The sequence below is a fragment of the Gobio gobio genome (genome assembly GCF_949357685.1).
Source record: "Gobio gobio genome assembly, chromosome: 12".
Lineage (NCBI taxonomy): Eukaryota > Metazoa > Chordata > Actinopteri > Cypriniformes > Gobionidae > Gobio > Gobio gobio.
Genome location: NC_137105.1, coordinates 5,380,721 through 5,400,273, shown reverse-complemented (window position 1 = coordinate 5,400,273; position 19,553 = coordinate 5,380,721). Strand labels below are relative to the sequence as shown.

Here is a 19,553-nt window from a genome sequence, read left to right as displayed (position 1 = left end):
TTGTTTGTTGGTATAATATTTCCATTTAGCTTTAATTTATGATTGTTTAAGTAAAGTAAGTTCTTAAACTTATTTCATTTTCATTTTACATCTAATATTTAGCCTATATTTAATTTTCTTGTTGCTTTATTTTAATTAATGAAAACTATTTTTAGTTTAACCAACTTTAAATTGTTGCTCTGCCATGACTTAAATCACTTAAACCACAAATCAAGGCAAAATACAAAAACGAAATATAAATTAAAAAACATTTATAGCTTTAATTTAGCATTGTGGTACTGAATTGCTTGTGATGTTCCTCGTTTTTAACTTGCTTTGGATAAACGTGTCTGCTAAATGATTAAATGTAGATGTGATGTAATGAATTGCATGAAAGATTGACACTTCAGAGTGCACAAAATTGAGCTTGCAAAGGGTCTGTTTCAGCTCAAAAAATACTATAACATCAATGTTGACTTTACATGACTTGATTTGGGAAATCTTAAGACCTCTCTGGGAAGAGTCACTGGGGTCTTTTTCACAGCAGAAATAATTGAGATATTAAAGAAATCTCTTTTGCGATTAGTTGGAGCCGAAGTGGTGACGTCTGACCAGAGATCTTCTGTTGTCTTCTGACAGGCTCTCTACATGTTCCTGGCCCTGGCGATCGTGTGCGACGACTACTTTGTGATGTCTCTTGAGAAAATCTGCGAGGTAGGATTGTTCAGAAACGATCCCAATGAATTCCCATTTCATCCGAGTAATACCGCGGTACAATGAGAGCAGCAGAATCCGCACTGTTCTTCCTCTGACCCACTTTGAGGCTTTCGGGAGCCCATAAAACATACTGCTCCAGTTTTGGATGGGGTTTGTGCCAAAGGCTTTGTTGGATGTGAAGCGTCTGCTGTTACTGTGTTCTGCAGAAGCTGAATCTGAGCGAGGATGTGGCTGGGGCCACGTTCATGGCGGCGGGGAGCTCAGCGCCAGAGCTCTTCGCATCTGTTATAGGTAAAGTTACACAGTCACAATCATCACAGCAAAAAATTATGTTCTTCTTCAGCATTTTTGTCTTGTTTTCCAGTACAAATATCTAAACATTCTTCAATCAAGATGCATTTACCTGAGAAGCAAAATTATTTTAGATTGTGTTTTCTGAAAAGTATCAAAATGAAGAAAAAAGATCTGCCCTTATCTTGTTTTCCCTTTGAATCAAGTTTATTTTCTGAGCCCATTAGATATCTTTTCTTGTTTTAAAGGGAATCTATTATTATTTGATTTGGGGCTCTACTAGAACAGGTTTTCATGCTTGAATGTTCAAAAAACATCTCATTTCCCCCATTTTCTCCATTGTTGCGGCTCCTCTCTTCCCAGTCTGTCAGTAACACTCTGTTTACTTCCTGTCTCTATGAAGCCCCTTCTTCTGAAAAGCACACTGTGCTCTGATTGGTCGACTGGACCAGTGTGTTTTGATTGGTCAAGCGCTCAAGTGTGTTTGGGAAATGTCCCGCCCCTTAACGCGAGTTTCAACACACTAACTCGACCAGGCCCCGCCCCTTTATGTAAATTAATGATTTAAACTAATTGAGTAAAGTTCATTGGGACAACCTTATGATGGTGTCTTGACAAAGCTGTATGAAAGTTTGACAGTTTTATAAGCTTTAAATTTAGTGAAGTGGAAAGAGAAAGAAAGAGGGACATTGCTAGCATGATTAACATTATTTAACACTTTGCTAGCATGAATTAACATTTTGATAACATGAATTTGCAGGTTTTTAGCACAGTGCTAACATGAATGATCATGTCGATAACGTGTTCCAGCACATTGTTAACATTAATTAACATGCTGCTAGCATGATTTAACATGCTGTTAGCCTATTATAACATTTGTTAGCTTTAATTAACATGTTGCTATCATGTTTTAACACGTTGATATGAATTAGCATGAATTGCATTGTAATACATGAATTATCATGTTGCTAGCATTTTTTGCTAACGCTGTTAAACATGGTTTAGCATTTTACTAACATATTTTAGCATCGTTTGCTAGCATGATTTAGCATGTTAATAACATATTTCAGCATATTGTTAACATGTTTTAGCATGTTGTTAACATGTTTTAATATGTTGTTAGCACGAATTAGCATTTTAATAACATGTTTTAGCACGTTTCTTGTATGTTTTAGCATGTTGTCCCAGGATAGTTATTAACCGTTGCTAGTGATAGCTTAAATACTCTACTCAGTATATGTCTTATTGTACACAAGTTTGGAGCCCCTCATTGAAAGCCTGAGATTTTTCGTGGATTGAATGCTAATCCCAAGTCGGATCAGTTAGAAAATATACAGCAACCTGAGTCAGAACAGTCTGAAGGTCTGACCTGAGTTTGGTGGTTGTAGCTTTAAAGGTGCAGTATATGCGTTTATAAGTATATAAGTATATAAGTTTTAGCAGCATCTAGTGGCCAGATTGCGAATTGCAACCCCTCACCCCTCCCTTTCGAAGCACATAGAGAAGCTACAGTGCCCGACACAGGACAAAGATGTCGTCGTCTGAGAAAGCAGAGAGTAGCTAGCGCTCTAGAGCAGTTTGTTCGTTTAGGGCCACTGTAGAAACATGACGGCAAAAAATGACGGCACAAAATGGTGGCCTCACTGTAATGCTGCGTTCACACCAAACGCGAATAGAGCATCAGGAGCAAGTGATTTCAATGTTAAGTCAATGGAAAGGCGCGTTGACGCGCGTCTGGAGGTCTTGCGGCACGATAGTTCAAAAATAGCACAAAAAACACCATTCACGGGTTTGAAGCGAATTCGCGTCTGACGCCCAAGTTGAAAAATGTGAACTTTGGCATCAATTTGCGCCGCGTTAACCAATCAGGAGCCTGCTTGCTGCTGTCCCGTGGTAAAGTGACGTGATGTGAAACCCTGCATAATTTAAAATACTACTATTGTGTCACAAAATGTAGTTTTAGGACTTTTTCATGTGAGAATGTAGTTGTTTAAAGCTCAAATCTGTGGTTTATTTATAAAGAGAGCGCCTATTTAAAAAAAAAAAATCCAGGGAGTTGTGAGATCCAGGCGATCAGCGGGTCGCTCAGCGCTCATTAACCCCAGCGAGAGCAGCCTTTCCTCGGCCAGTCCTTCTGCCGTCTGCCGCTGGCTCTGATGTCCTGTAGTGGTTCGTCTTGGCAGAGTGGTGTTTTATGACATATTTCTCCTGGAGCGCCTTGAACGCGCATCTATTTCGCTTCAAACGCTCAATTTATACACGCGTCCAATTCGCTGTGGACGGGCGAATGGATTCAAAATGTTCAAGCGTCCAACTAGACACGGTAGACGTGATTTTGCCGCTCTATTCGCGTTTGGTGTGAACGCAGCATTAGAGGACCTGTGGTGTGTGTAGATAGAAACGGCTCATTCTCAGGTAATAGAAAACATAACGGTTCATTATGTAAGGTCTTTATATTCCACTGAAAACATAGTTATGTATATTATACTGCATTTCTGTCAATAGATCCTCATAAATACTACACACTGCACCTTTAAAGCTCCAGGTGGAGACTATACATTTTTATTAAGAAAAATAATACTAAGCTTCAGTATCAGTATGTTTTTGTTCTTTGTCAAGCCAACATAACAAGGAATATTGTGATGATGTCAAGTCAATCTATGCTTTTTAGAATTGTTAGATATTTGTCCAGGAATGAAGAACATAATTTTCTGCAGTTTTCCTCCTGGGATCATTAGTGTTGAGATTTGAACAAACCCCTTCTTCTGTCTTCAGGTGTCTTCATCACTCACGGTGATGTTGGAGTTGGAACTATTGTCGGTTCTGCCGTCTTCAATATCCTCTGCATCATTGGAGTTTGTGGGATCTTTGCCGGGCAGGTGTGTGTGTGTGTGTGCATCTTCTCCAACAGTAGCCTTAAAGTCAGCAATATTTCAAAATAAGAAAACCATCCATATAATGGTGCAAGAAAAGTCACAAAAGAGTGTTTTATATGTGGTCATGTTCAATGCATTTGCCAAAATGTGCTACGCTGAATAATACAATGCAGACAACGAGTGATTTTTTTCTCTCTCAAAATATTTTTTTTAATTTAACTTCGATTTTTCTTGGCTTCTATCTATTGTTCTGATTGGATTGCCAAAAGGTTTTTTAATGCAAAATATGATTAAAAATTAATTTGTGTTTATTTCTGAGATAATAACCGGAGGCCTCTGCCTGAATTATGCATGTCGTGTGACATTTATATATTGAACCATTTATCTTTTCATATTCTTTCTCATTGTTGTTTTGTTTTTTCCTTTATGTAAATCGCATAATCCGTGTTCATTATTCTCTAGCTTTGTGTATCCATGTATTTATTTAACAGTAGTTTGTGTTGATGTCTGTAGGTGGTTGTTCTGACCTGGTGGGCTGTTTTCCGTGATTCTTTCTTCTACATATTGTCTGTAGTTGCTCTAATTGTGGTGAGTCTCAAATGAAACTAACAACATCATCCTGTAATGCTGATAAAAAGAGGAAAGCCTGTGGGCAATTATTATGATTTAAAAAAACGTTTATTTTAATAGATTAATGAAGAAACATCTTACTATTGCAATAATACATACAATTATACTGTAAAATAAAAAAATATATTATTTAATAATAAAATATTATATATTATACAATATATGTTATTATAAAAGTATTAATAGAATTGTTATTTATATTATTATTATTATTACAAATAAATCACACAAAAATATGCAATAATTGATTTGTCCACGTGCATGTAATGTGACCATTAACTGGCATCAGAGAACTGTGAACATGTGAATGTGTTGTTAAATTATTGAAATAATAACTTCAGAAGTACTTTAAATACATATTTTAAATCAAAACATTTGGGAAAATAAGAAGTCCCTAAAGGGATAATAATAAGTCAATGCTTTTGTGTTCTCTCACAAATGTTTTGCATTCCCACAAGAAACTTTACGTTTGCTCGCAAAATGTTTTGCATTCTCCCGAGAAACTTTGCGTTTGCTCGTATAACCTTTGCGTTCTTACAAGAAACATGGCGTTCGCTCAAAAAACTATTGCGTTCCCCCAATAATCTTTGCGTTCACTTGTAAAACCTTTGTGTTCCCACGAGAAACTTTGCGTTTGCTCGTATAAAAGTTTTGCATTCCCACGAGAAATGTTTGCTCTGAAAAAAACATTTTGTGTTCCCCCCAGAAAGTTTGCGTTTGATCGTATAACCTTTGCGTTCCTACAAGAATCTTTGCGTTCGCTCATAAAACTATTGCATTCCCCCAAGAATCTTTGCATTCACTTGTAAAACCTTTGCGTTCCCCCAAGAATCTTTGCGTTCGCTTGTAAAACCTTTGCGCTCCCCCAAGAAATATTGCGTTTTTTTGTGTAAAACTTGCATTCCCCTGACAATCTTTGCTTTCGCTCATAAAACCAGGCACGTGCAGGGGGGGGGGGGGGGGGGGGGGGGGGCTTTGGGTGCTCGAGCCCCTGCCCTTTTTCAAAATGAATCAAAAGTGCCCCTCTCAGACAAATATCAATGATAATATCGTGGTCAACAAAACTAAATAAATGTGATTATTATAACATGACAATGTATACAATAGTAACGAACGGCTCAAAAGTCGGACAATTTCTGTTGAGGCGTTGCCATAACGCGTTGCTATGGGTTGCGTGCGTTTTGATTGACTGCTGATTTCCACTGTTCGGAAATTGCTCTCGAGCCAAATATGGTCCTTTCAGAGAGTGTGTGGCCTCGCGGGAAAAATGTAAGCCAATGTTTTTTTTTTCATCCATAATTAGAGCTAATGTGTTGATTTAATTACAAATCTATATATTATATATTTTAAAGTATTACACAATTCACCAATGCCCGTTTGTCATGTATATACAACAACCAATCGTGATCTGCCAAAGCAAGTTCAAAGTCCATTGGGCGATGTGAAGTGAAGTGGTAATTTTCTGTTCTTATTCACAAATCGGTTGAAAATGACATGGACAGACGAACTAACGTTTGTGGAACGATTTCCTGCGGTTTGTCTCATTTTATAAATTGCATCACTGACAAAATGGATTTTAACAAACAAATCCCTGCACAACACCACAGCAGCAGCAGCAGCAAACGTCGCATTAATGGTAAGTGAAGTGTTAAATTCACTTGTATTTATGTATATTGATACACCGTTTACCATTTCATGAAACTATCAAAGTTAACCAAAACCAAGTGCCACCGGCATACAGGCCTATTATGTGAAGATACGTGAAAGGACTTTATTATATTACCATTTTTGAATATTATGCAGCATTATGAAAGTCTCTTATGTTCATCAAGCCTGCATTTATTTGATAAAAAACAGCAATATGGTATTTAAAATATAATTTATTCCTGTGATCACAGCTGGATTTTCAGCATCATTACTCCACTCTTCAGTGTCTCATGATCATTCAGAAATCATTCTAATATGAGGATTTAATGTCAATGATGGAAACTGTGATACTATTTTCAAGATTCTTTGATTAATAAAAAGTAAAAAAGAACATAATGTAATAAAATTTCACAATGTTAGGCTACTGTTTTTTTCTGTATTTTTGATTAAATAAATGCAGGCTTGATGAGCATAAGGATATATATATATATATATATTTACATATTGCCCCTTTTTTACATTTGAGCCCCTGCCCCTGAAGAACTCTCTGCACGGCCCTGCATAAAACTATTGCATTCTCCCAAGAATCTTTGCGTTCGCTCATAAAAATAGTGTTCGCTCATGTAAAACTTGCATTCCCCCAAGAATCTTTGCATTCACTTGTAAAATTCCCACGAGAAATGTTTGCTCTGACAAAAACATTTTGTGTTCCCCCCAGAATCTTTGCGTTTGCTCGTATAACTTTTTCGTTCTTACAAGAAACATTTCGTTCGCTCGTGTAAAACTTTTGCATTCCCACAAGAAACGTTTGCTCTGAAAAAAAAAACATTTTGTGTTCCCCTGAGAAACTTTGCATTTGCTCCCAAAATGTTTTGCTTTCTCCCGAGAAAGTTTGTTTGCTCGTGTAAAACTTGCATTCCCCCAAGAATCTTTGCGTTCACTTGTAAAACCTTTGCGCTCCCCCGAGAAACTTTGTGTTTGTTCATGTAAAACTTTTGCATTGAAAAAAACGTTTTGCGTTCCCCCGGGAAACTTTGCGTTCTCTCACGAAACTGACAAAATGCAAAAGCATTGACAAATAATTTTCCCTCCATCTCATATTTTTTCCTTCACCATGTCCCTTTAGGGGCTCCGTAGGAATATCTTCTCTAAAGCATCTGATAATACGGGATATATATTATTTTTTATATTGAATATTACATTTTATTGAGCTTTTTTTTTTACTTTTCGTAACTAGACTGTAACTGCACTGACTATCTTTTTGTTTGAATTCAATCAGTTCATCTATGATGGAAAGATTGTGTGGTGAGTCTCCTCTCTCATCTGATTTTTGTAAACCTCCATCTGATCTGACGTCTGGTTTTGATTGTATAAATCTCTCTTGTGTGTTTTAGGTGGGAGAGTCTGGTGCTGGTGCTCATGTATGCTGTATATATCCTCATCATGAAGTGAGCATTATTCACAGGACTATCATACTGTATATACTTTTATCATGATGTTTTTAATTTTGGTCATACCAGAGCAGAAAATGTTGGCACTCAGGAAGAAAACCCTCATTTTGTTTTATAACCTGTGGATGCTCCTAATCAATCCTCTTTTGTTTTGCTCAATCCTCTCTGTGTCTCTATTAGATTTAATTCCAGCTTGCAGAAGTTTTTCACCAGACGGAGCGATAAGAATGTAGCCAATGGAAACGCAGCGGCCGGCAGTGAACTGGAGGACGGTAAAGACAGTTTAGACTGTAAATGGGACGATCCGTCTTTACCACTGCTGGCTCCAGGTAAGACTAAACAGACAGGCTTTAAAAATTCCGATTTAATACAAGTCATACTTCATAATTCCATTCCCTTGTCACCTTTAGTTCACGTGTGAGGTAATCATCCTCAGTTTGTGAACAAACACAGTAGAAAACAGTAGAAAACAGTAGAAAACGTGATAAAGAAGACAGAGTGACTTTACATAAAATGTAATTTATTTAAAAAATGTCCAACAGTTCTACGAGTTCTAAATACAGTCAGTTATGACTACAAACGTCTGAAAATAAATATGATTATCTTTCTGGGGTGTCTTTATGTATAAATATCTATGATATGAATATCTATCTATGATATCTATGTGATCTATGTATCTATATCTATATCTATGTGTTGATTAATGTTTTAAATTACTCAATTATATTTCAAAATATATTTTTACATATTACATTTTTTATATAGTTTATGTTTTCATATACAGTATGTATATATATGTATATATATATATATATATATATATATATATATATATATATATATATATATATATATATATATATATATATATATATATATATATATATATATATATATATATATATATATATATATATATACAGTAGATATAGATATATACAGATATATGGATTTCATACTAATGAAATAAAAGTCTTATTAAAAAGCAATTATTATACATTGACTTAATTAATGTTTTCAATTACTCAATTACATTTTAATATAAATTTTAACACGTTTTATTTTTTAAATTATATATTATATTAAAAAAATGATGTGAATATTTTCATATATACAATATACACAGTATATTTCATAATGATGAAATTAAAATATTAAAAAGCTATTATTATTTTTAAGCAATTCAGCATAACCTTGTATTATCAGTTATCTTAGTTCTATTTTTAAAAATACCAGATCATTTATAATTTGACTTTTTTTGTTAAATGTTAAGACTTCAAGAAAATGTCAATGTTTGAAAGCAACATGAATCTTAGACATGATATATCATATATATAATCATCTTAGACATGTACTGCACATGCTCTGAAAAGCATGAGTGAATTGGTCCGTTGTGTTTGTGAGAGAAATGTCCTCCTGATTCAGTATTAAAGCAGATACGAGAAGGCTTTGTTTTCCAGCTCTTTGCTTCTCTCCGCTTCTGTCCGTCTCTGACTGAGAGGTAACTATCACTTCTGTCTCTCTACTGCCTGCGATCTTTCCACCAGTTCGTCTCTTTCCTCATTCTTCATCTGAGCCTCTGCCTGTCTGTTTAGTCTTACTGAACCTTTCTGCATTAAAGGGATAGTTCACACAAAAATGAAAATTCTGTCATCATTTCCTCACCCTCAAGTTCTTTGTTCTGCTGAACACAAAAGAAGATATTTTGAAGAATTTTTGTAACCAAGCCGATAGAGCAACCATTGACTACCATAGTATTTTTTCCCCAACTATGTCAATAGTCAATGGTTGCTCTCTTTGCTTGGTTACACACGTTCTTCTAAATGTCTTCTTTTGTGTTCAGCAGAACAAAGAAACTCATACAGGTTTGGAAGTTGGAACAACTTGAGGGTGAGTAAATGATGACAGAATTTCTATTTTTGGGTGAACTATCCCTTTAACTCTGCACACTCTTTCTTATGCTTAATAGATATCACAGTAAATGTCTGAAAAATGCTATTTTAGAATATCAGTTATATCATTTTCTTTGTGTTTTTAAAAAAATGTATTTTATTGGCTAATTATTTCCTCTTTCTCAAGTCAAGTCCAGTAAGATCTACAGTCGAGGTTCGGTGGTAATGGTTGATGAAATCATTAACGCCAGTCCTCCAAATTACCGTTTCCCGGAAGCGGGTCTCCGTGTCATGGTCACCAACCACTTTGGACCGAAGACTCGCCTGCGCATGGCCAGTCGCCTCATTATAACGGAGGTACAGCAGACGCCTGAATGAACAGACCACACTGTGCTACAGCAAAAACAATCAGAACATTTATACAAATATATACATATTTATTTTTTGAAGTATGTTTCACCCAAAAACGAAAATTCTGTCATTAATTACTCACCCTCATGTCGTTCCAAACCTGTAAGACTTTCGGGATGGAATGTACAGTTTGTACAGTATAAAATCATAATGTCTATGGTCCTCAATGTGTGTGTGTGTGTGTGTGTGTGTAGCGTCAGAGGTTGGTCCAGTCAGCCAATGGTGTGGAGACGGCCGTGGTGGACGGGAAGCCAGACATCGAGAATGGAAACGTACCAGAAGACAAAACCACTGAGGAGAAAGAGAGCGAACTCACCTCTCCGTTCAGATTTCCAGGTGATCTAATCTATCCCTCCGTCCATCCATCCATCCATCGTTTTGTCTTATGTTCTATCTTTCTGTCTGCCGTTCTATTGTCTTTCTATTGTATCTGTCTGTCTGTCCTTCTATCGTTCTGTCTGTCCTTCTATTGTTTTGTCTGTCTGTCTATATATCTGTCTGTCTTTCATTCTGTCGTTCTGTCTGTCCTTCTATTGTTTTGTCCATCTGTCTGTCATTCTATCATTCTGTCTGCCGTTCTATCATTCTGTCGTTCATTCTATCGTTCTGTCTGTCCTTCTATTGTTTTGTTTGTCTGTCTATATATCTGTCTGTCTGTCTGTCTGTCATTCTGTCGTTCTGTCTGTCCTTCTATTGTTTTGTCTATCTGTCTGTCATTCTATCATTCTGTCTGCCGTTCTATCATTCTGTCGTTCATTCTATCGTTCTGTCTGTCCTTCTATTGTTTTGTTTGTCTGTCTATATATCTGTCTGTCTGTCTGTCTGTCATTCTGTCGTTCTGTCTGTCCTTCTATTGTTTTGTCTATCTGTTTGTCTATACATCTTTCTGTCTTTCATTCTACTGTTCTGTCTGTCGTTCTATCATTTTGTAGGTCGTTCTATCGTTCTGTCTGTCCTTCTATTGTTTTGTCTGTCTGTTTGTCTATACATCTTTCTGTCTTTCATTCTACTGTTCTGTCTGTCGTTCTATCATTTTGTAGGTCGTTCTATCGTTCTGTCTGTCCTTCTATTGTTTTGTCTATCTGTCTGTCAATATATCTGTCTGTCTGCCGTTCTATCATTCTGTCTGTCGTTCTATTGTTTTGTCTATCTGTCTGTCTGTCTATATATCTTTCTGTCTTTCATTTTACTGTTTTTCTGTCATTCTATCGTTCTGTCTGTCGTTATATCTGTCATCTTTATCATTCTGTCTGTCCGTCTTTTGTTTTGTCTATCTGTCTGTCTGTCTGTCTATATATCTTTCTGTCTTTCATTTTACTGTTCTGTCTGTCGTTGTATAGTTCTGTCTGTCATCTTTATCGATCTGTCTGTCCGTCTATTGTTTTGTCTGTCTGTCTGTCTATACATCTTTCTGTCTGTCATTCTACTGTTCTGTCTGTCGTTCTATCGTTCTGTCTGTCATCTTTATCATTCTGTCTGTCCGTCTATTGTTTTGTCTGTCTATATATCTGTCTGTCTGTCATTCTATCATTTAGTCTGTCCCTCTATCATTCTGTCTGTCCTTCTATTGTTTTGTCTGTCTGTCTGTCTGTCTGCCTGCCTGTCTGTCTGTCTGTCTGTCATTCTATCGTTCTGGCTTCTAATTTTTTTTTTGATAAAGGTACTTTTTGTTACTATTTTTTCACCAGTTTCATTTACACTTTTGGCATCACATTATGCATCAAAACCGCCACATACATTCAGAAAAGAAAGACATGATGTTATTAACAAAGTTGGGGAGGAGCACATTCATTTAATTAACACGAGTGGAGAGCATTCAGCCAATCAACAATAAGAGGTGTATATATATATATATACAGAAGTCTTCCCTCTGTCCGTTGACAGTTTATCAGCATCCCTCCATCACCCCTTCTCCACACTTCTAGTTCTGATGTACTCTGGGGTCAGGCCCCGGACAGCACGTCAAATACACATAAAACTTTACTCCCTCTAATGACATGTAAGTGTGAACTCGCGAAGGAGCAAATATGAGCATTTTAAAGGAATAGTTTCAGTTAAACACAACTGAATCTCTGTAAACAGAAGTTTCGTATCTGATTATAAACAAGAACAGAAATGAGTTTATGTTTCAATATTCCTTCAAAACAGTAAATAATCGTGTTAGTTGTGTGTGTGTGTTTCAGGCGGATGTGTGAACACGACTAAATGGCTGATCTCTTGGCCGTTATTGTTGATCCTGTTCTTCACCATCCCGAACTGTGCCAAGTCTCGCTGGGAGAAATACTTCATGCTATCGTTCCTCCTCTCCACCGTCTGGATCGCCGTCTTTTCCTACTTTATGGTGTGGATGGTATGTGCGCGCTCTCTCTCTCTCTCGCTCTCTCTCTCTCTCTCTCTGATTTGTCTTTCTAGACTTTATTAACCCCCTCCCCACGCTGTCTCCTAGGTGACGATCATCGGGTACACGCTGGGCATCCCTGATGTCATCATGGGCATCACGTTTCTGGCCGCGGGCACGAGCGTGCCGGACTGTATCGCCAGCCTGATCGTGGCTCGTCAAGGTAGATGGATCGCGCCGCTCTGATCTCTACAGCTAGTGGCGGATCAATAACTGCGGCAGGATGAATGCCGATTTAGCTTGAAAAACTGAATGTTTTAGCTTCAGTAGCGCAGTGCAGGATCAGATCAAATTATTTCCTGTTCCTGTGTCACTATCAATCACATAAACTGCATCTCAGTGCCATCTGTCCTGTGTAGAAGTGCATCCCAAATCAGAGAACGGTTGATGTTACCCACAACCCCTTGCACTCCAAAAGAGACGAGTTTGTGATGGTTCTCTTTTTACTCTTTTGAAAAATATTGAAGCTCATATTACATTAAAGTTGATATGTACAGTGTGTATCTAAAAGTTAAAGGTTAAGTGTGTAATTTTCTGGCACCAAATGGAATTTTTATAGTCAGTGTTTCTGAGCCAATTTTTTTCTAGAAGGATGCTCAAACTAAAATTATGTACAAAAACTGTATAATAAATATTATTATAAATAATAATAATAATGTATTATTATTTAAGTTTTTTCTAGAAGGATGCTCAAACAAAAAGTATGTTTAATACTAAATATTATGTTTTATGTTTAAAACTAAAATTATGTAAAAAAAACTGTATAATAAATATTATAAAAAATAATAATGTATTATTATTATTAATTATTATTATTATTATTAAAGTTTTTTCTAGAAGGATGCTCAAACTAAAATTATGTAAAAAAATATGTATCATTATAAATATTAATTTATTGTTATTATTATTATTACATTTTATTTGTTTTAGTCACTGTTTTTGACTTTATAATTCATAATAAAGATCAGTAATGATTAATAATAATAATAATAATAATAATAATAATAATAATAACAACAATAATAATAATAAATAAAAAAAAAAATAATAATAATAATAATAATAATAATAATAATTATTATTATTATTATTATTATTATTATTATTATTATTATGTTTTTGAGCCATGCTCAAGATGCTCAAACAAAAATGATGTACAAAAAAATGTATAATAAATATTATTATAAATAATGAAATAATAATTTATTATTATTATTATTATTATTATTATTATTATTATTATTATTATTATTATTATTATTATTATTATTATTATTATTATTATTATTATGAATTATTATTATTTATGTTTTTTCTAGAAGGATGCTCAAACTAAAATTGCGTAAAAAACACTTATTATTATAAATATGAATTTATTATTATTATTATTATTATTATTATTCATATTATTATATTTTATTTGTTTTAGTCACTGTTTTTGACTTTATAATTAATAATACAGTTCAATTATTATTATGTTTTTGAGCCAATGTTTTTGCAGGATGCTCAAACAAAAATGATGTACAAAAATTTATAATGAATATTATTATAAATAATATTAAGAATGATGTATTATTAATTTTTATTATTTACGTTTTTTCTAGAAGGATGCTCAAACTAAAATTATGTTAAAAAAAGTATTGTAAATATACATTTATTATTATTATTATTATTATTTGTTTTAGCGACTGTTTTTAACTTTATAATTAATGATAAAGTACAGTAATAATAATAATTACAGCAGCATTTTTAATAAGCATACTTATTTTTATATTTTTTTAAATAATGTATTTTTTAATGTATTATTTGATTAAATATTTTATTGTATAAAATACAATAATAATAAATATGAATATAATAATAATTATTATTATAGTAAGATTAATAATAATATATATATATATATATATATGCTTAAATGTTTCATAGTTTTGCATTGCTTTTGAAAAATGTATAGTTGGCACTTTTTGACAAATTTTGAGTGACTTTCTTTATTGTTTTATGTTGCTTAAACCTTTTTTGTTGCTATTTTTACTTTTGCAGTTTTTATTTCTTACTTGTTGTTAGTTTTTCTGCTGCCTTATTCTTACATCATCGCTAGTCTCCAAAAGCCGTCTCTTAATGAAGTATGACAATTAATATACCACCAGTTTGCATCATTTTAAAAGGATCTTCGGAAAGCAGCTGGCATTGCTTGTTCTGTCTTTTTCTGTAGGTCTGGGAGACATGGCCGTGTCCAACACTATCGGCAGCAACGTATTTGACATTCTGGTGGGGCTTGGCGTTCCCTGGGCGCTGCAGACCATGGCAGTCAATTATGGATCAGTTGTAAGCACATGTAGCCGCTTGGCAAAACCTCTTTCTGTTGGAACAGAGATCAAGCTGTGCTCCTCAGAACCCAAGAGCTTCTGTTGAGTGTGTCTGAAACACAGCTGCACTGGTGTAATGGTTCAGTGCAATTGATGATGTTGTTTCCTCCTCCTCCTCCGTACAGGTGATGATAAACAGTCGCGGGCTCGTATACTCAGTGGTGCTTCTGCTGGGCTCTGTGGCTCTCACCGTGAGTAAATCACACACTCCTGACTCATATCACGCTTCTCTGTGAACAATGGGGACTTTTGAATGACAGGTCAGAGTCTCTGTTCATAGGGAAATAAACATCCATGCTAAGGCTGCTATCACAGTTATGATTATTACAATCAATATGCTTTTCTAAACAGCATTTTACACCACTGAGAACCATTTGTGCCACTCAGTCGTCATTTGCAAACATTATAAGAAGTTATATACATCTTGATAAATAAATCAAATAATACAAATTCTAATTGGTTAATATAAACAGAGATATTTAAACTGTTTCATTTAGCACTTGATAATAGTAAACCAATACAATAAAAACAGTAACTATTGAAGTTATTTAATGAATAAAAACAGATGCATTCACACTATAAAAATCAATTTAGCACTTGATAATATAGAAATGACAATAAAATTAAAAAGTAATTTCTAATGTCATGCAAAGTGGTTGACAATTGTTTAAATTGAATATTGTACTTTTTATTTTTTTTTATTTCTGGGGAATTTTAACAATCAAATGGTTGATTCTTTAAAGTCTCAATTAATAAAAACAGACACATTCAAACTATAGAATTCAATTTGACACTTGAAGATATAGAAATTAAAGTATACCTTGACCCTTGACAATCATTTTAAATAAATGTAAAAAATATATTAAAACAGACACAGTCTCACTATAATTCAGTTTAACACTTTAGGTGAACATTTTAATAATCAAATAGTTTATATATTTTTTTAAATAAATCAATTAATCCACACTATAAAATTCTATTTAGCAGTTGATAATGTAGAAATGACAATACAATTTTTAAGTTATTTCTAATATTTAATGTGTCTAAGTGATTGACAATTGTTTAAACAAATATTGCATTTTCTGATGTTGCTGAATGTTTTTATAGTCAAATGGTTAATTATTTTAAATAAATAAATATAATGAATCAAAACACATGTTCACACTATAAAATTCAATTTAGCACAATGACAATAAAAATAAAAAGTTATCCTAATGTTATGAATTGACTGACAGTTGTTCAAACAAAATACTGTATTATTCGTTTTTATCAGCAGAATATGTTTGGCAGATGTCAATTTTTTTAATCTATTTATCACCAAAATGTCAATACTGTAGTACCAACTTGTCTATAAAACATATTTTTGGACTGCTCAATTTTTAATTATAATTATAAACTTTATTAAATAAATGTTTTATCAGGACAAACGTTTAAAGGGATAGTTCACCCAAAAATGAAAATGTGATGTTAATCTGCTTACCCCCAGGGCATCCAAGATGTAGGTGTCTTTGTTTCTTCAGTAGAACACAAATGAAGATGTTTAACTCCAACCGTTGCAGTCTGTCAGTCGTATAATGCATGTGAATGGTAACAAAATCTATGAGAGGAAAAAAAACATGCACAGACAAATCCATATTAAACCCTGCGGCTCGTGACGACACATTGATGTCTTAAGACACAAAATGATCGGTTTGTGTGAGAAACCCAACAGTATTTATATCATTTTTTACCTCTAATACACCACTATGTTCAACAACCTTGAGGGCCATCACTTCCGGTGCGTGAGGTCTGTACACGATCTGGCCTAGTTTACGCAAGAAGTGTAAGTGATCGCGCGCTCAAGGCTGTTGGACATGCACTTCTGGTGAGTGAGGTCTGTACACGATCTGGCTTGCGTAAACTAAAATGGTTGGTCACCATTGTGGTAATCAGTGTTTCATTTAGTTGGGCAGTTTGACTCTTGCCTTTTTATGTGAGTTTGTGGTTTTTGTTACAGTGTTAACAAAACACATAATCTGTTCAAATCAAAAGAAGCTATAAACAAAAATGATTGACTAAACTCATCGCTGACTAAAAATGTTAATAAATAATATTCACCAACAATACTCTCTTGCCACAGATCAGACATTCTCATTTTTTAAAAATACATTCTAGGGGGAAAAAAGTGTTGACGCACACAGATATCAAGAATCAGCATATGAATCTCAACAATGGTGACATACTTAATGCTGCAATGCATGCTGGGAGTCATGAGTTTTATACTATGGTGGCTTAGCAGGGTTGGAGCTAAACTCTGCAGGACATCAGCTCTCTAGGACCGAACTTGCCTACCCCTGACTTAGAGGTACAAAAATGTACCCTTAAGGGTCCCACCCCAGTGACGGCCACTTGTACCTTAAAAGGTACAACTTTGTACTCTTTTTTGAGAGTGATGCTGATATGGCAATAAACAATTACACAAAAATTGTATCTATTAAAACTATCTGTTTATCTATGCTTAGACATTTCATAATTGATAGTCTGACGTTATTCATTCACTTATAGACTTCACACACTAGTACTGAGTTGCACAAACGGATGTACGTTATTGTTTTCATCTCCTTCACCTGCAGATTCTTGGGATCCACCTGAACGGCTGGAAGTTGGACTTTAAGCTGGGCGTTTATGTGCTTGTGCTGTACGCCATCTTCCTCTGTTTCTCCATCATGATCGAATACAACGTCTTCACCTTCGTCAATATACCCATGTGTCGGGAAGACTAGAACCGTATCCCAGAATGCACCATCCTGATGTCACCATCATCCTGAGCACTCCAGAACCATCTTCACCTCAGATCGGACGAATGTTAGTCTTCATTAGGACTAACGCTTGATTCACTGCGACTCGCGTTTCACTGTGGACGGAGAAGATCTTCCAGTAAAGCTCATTTTTTCTGACCTCTAACCACAAATTTCGACGCAGAAAGAGTTACTTCTCCTTGGCAGCTCTTCTCTTCCAGTTGAGATCTTTAATATCCCAAAATACATTGCGTGTCCGCCAAATATGGATTGTATCAGGAGCGTATGGAGGCCTGGATAAACATTCACCCTTTTATACACTCCCCTTTCCTTTGTCACTTTGTTGAAAAATGTCTTTTTGTAAGAAACCTCTTTATTTGTGAATTATTTTGCAGCATATTGCTTTTTTTGGCCTAAAAGGAAGCAGAATTTGTTGGAATGCAAGAGAAATGAGAATCATCTATTATTACCGTGTCGCACAGGGCTTTTCTTACCGTGTCCTAATCAGGTACGATCGTCCTACCAATGTTTGTGCGAGCCAGTCGTGACATATTGTCATGCTGGGTGGCTCCGCCCACAGTGAAATCTCATTGGTCCAGAATATCTGCATATTATTAATCATCAATAATGTTGCAGCCGGCGTCTGAAATCGCATACTTTCCTACTATATAGTAGGCAAAAAAAGGAATGCGACAAAAGAAGTACTCAAATAATGATAATGACAACATGGCGAATGCAGTACGTCCGGATTACATTCATATTTGCTTATTCAAAACAAGTACCTACTCAAGAGAGTATGTGATTTCGGACGCAGTCCATCTTTATTGCTGACAGATTCATTACTTATCATTGGAAACAGGTAGTGACTCGTGCCTGATCAGAACATGATTTTCTCTTCTTATCAGAATTTTTGGGCTTGTTTTCCAGTTTAAATATCCAAACATCCTTAAAACAAGATAAGTTTTGATTTTGAGTTAAGCATTTGTTTATTGGCAAATAGTTATAAACACAAAATTGACTACATTTTGTTTGATTTATGCTTAAAATAATAACTTGTAAGTACAACTTTAAAGACTTTGAGTTATTAAGAGTTTGCACAGAATATATCTTCAATTAAGATTTGTTTGGTGTTATTATCACTGGCTAATTTTTTTAGGCATAAAACTGGTTACATTTTGTTATAGAATGCTTAAAAAAGGAAGGCAAATAAATAGAGAAGTAAAAATATTGCACATAATCCATTGTTATTGTAATTAGAGTAAAAAGGAGAACAAATGAGACGACTTAAAATTAAAATATTATTTTTGAGTTATTTAAGAGTTTTAAATATGTACTGTATACAGTATGTCCTCAATTAATTTTATTTTCCATATTTACATATATGATTGGCAAACTGTTTTAATAATAATAATAATTTTATTTATAATGAGCTTTTGTTACACACAACAACAGACAAGTAAGAAAAGACAAGAAAAACAATAAGCGGCAAAAAGGTTTTAAGCATAAACTGGATTAAATTGAGTAAAAAATTAATAACAATAGTTACAAATGCAAGATAAATTTTGCACATTGTTATTATAATAAGAGCAATGATGTCTAATCGATTAATCACGATTAATCGGATCTAACATAAACGTTTGTAAACATATTATATATCGATTCATCTGTTTAGATAATATATGCATATACATATGTGTGTGTATATATACACACACACACACACACACACACACACACACACACACACACACACTCATATTTACAAACTTTTATTTTACATGCGATTAATCGTGATTAAAGGGATAGTTCACCCTGAAATGAAAATAAAGTAATTTTTTACTCATCCTGCTGTTGTTCCAATGCCTAGTCCTTCTATCTTTTTCGGACCTCAAAAGCAGAAATTTAAAAATTAGTCCTGCACGCATTTCTCCATATAATGGCAGTGAATAGCGTCTAGGCTAAAACTTTACAAAAAGGATACAAAAGTATCACGCAATGATACAGGGAGACGTGCACCATATATGGAAAGTGTTCAGGAGATATACTATAAGGTTTGCAAGAAAGAAACCGTATTATTCAGTCAAAATACTGAGTTCGGCCGTTACCCTGTAGCCG

General features: G+C 34.6%; 1 protein-coding gene across 1 annotated transcript in view; it reads left to right on the top strand.

The window, feature by feature from the left end:
* slc24a4b (solute carrier family 24 member 4b) overlaps window positions 1–19,328 on the top strand; it is a 60,257-nt gene extending 40,929 nt beyond the window's left edge. Inside the window, exons 4-17 of the mRNA XM_079831690.1 lie at window positions 619–693; window positions 903–987; window positions 3,763–3,866; window positions 4,377–4,451; window positions 7,420–7,445; window positions 7,535–7,588; window positions 7,772–7,863; window positions 9,671–9,840; window positions 10,089–10,230; window positions 12,078–12,244; window positions 12,341–12,455; window positions 14,508–14,620; window positions 14,787–14,852; window positions 17,274–19,328. Of these exons, the coding sequence (XP_079687816.1) occupies window positions 619–693; window positions 903–987; window positions 3,763–3,866; window positions 4,377–4,451; window positions 7,420–7,445; window positions 7,535–7,588; window positions 7,772–7,863; window positions 9,671–9,840; window positions 10,089–10,230; window positions 12,078–12,244; window positions 12,341–12,455; window positions 14,508–14,620; window positions 14,787–14,852; window positions 17,274–17,423 (1,434 nt within the window). The 3' untranslated portion in view covers window positions 17,424–19,328. The remainder of the gene's footprint in view (window positions 1–618; window positions 694–902; window positions 988–3,762; window positions 3,867–4,376; window positions 4,452–7,419; window positions 7,446–7,534; window positions 7,589–7,771; window positions 7,864–9,670; window positions 9,841–10,088; window positions 10,231–12,077; window positions 12,245–12,340; window positions 12,456–14,507; window positions 14,621–14,786; window positions 14,853–17,273) is intronic.
* The last annotated feature ends 225 nt before the right edge of the window (window positions 19,329–19,553 follow it).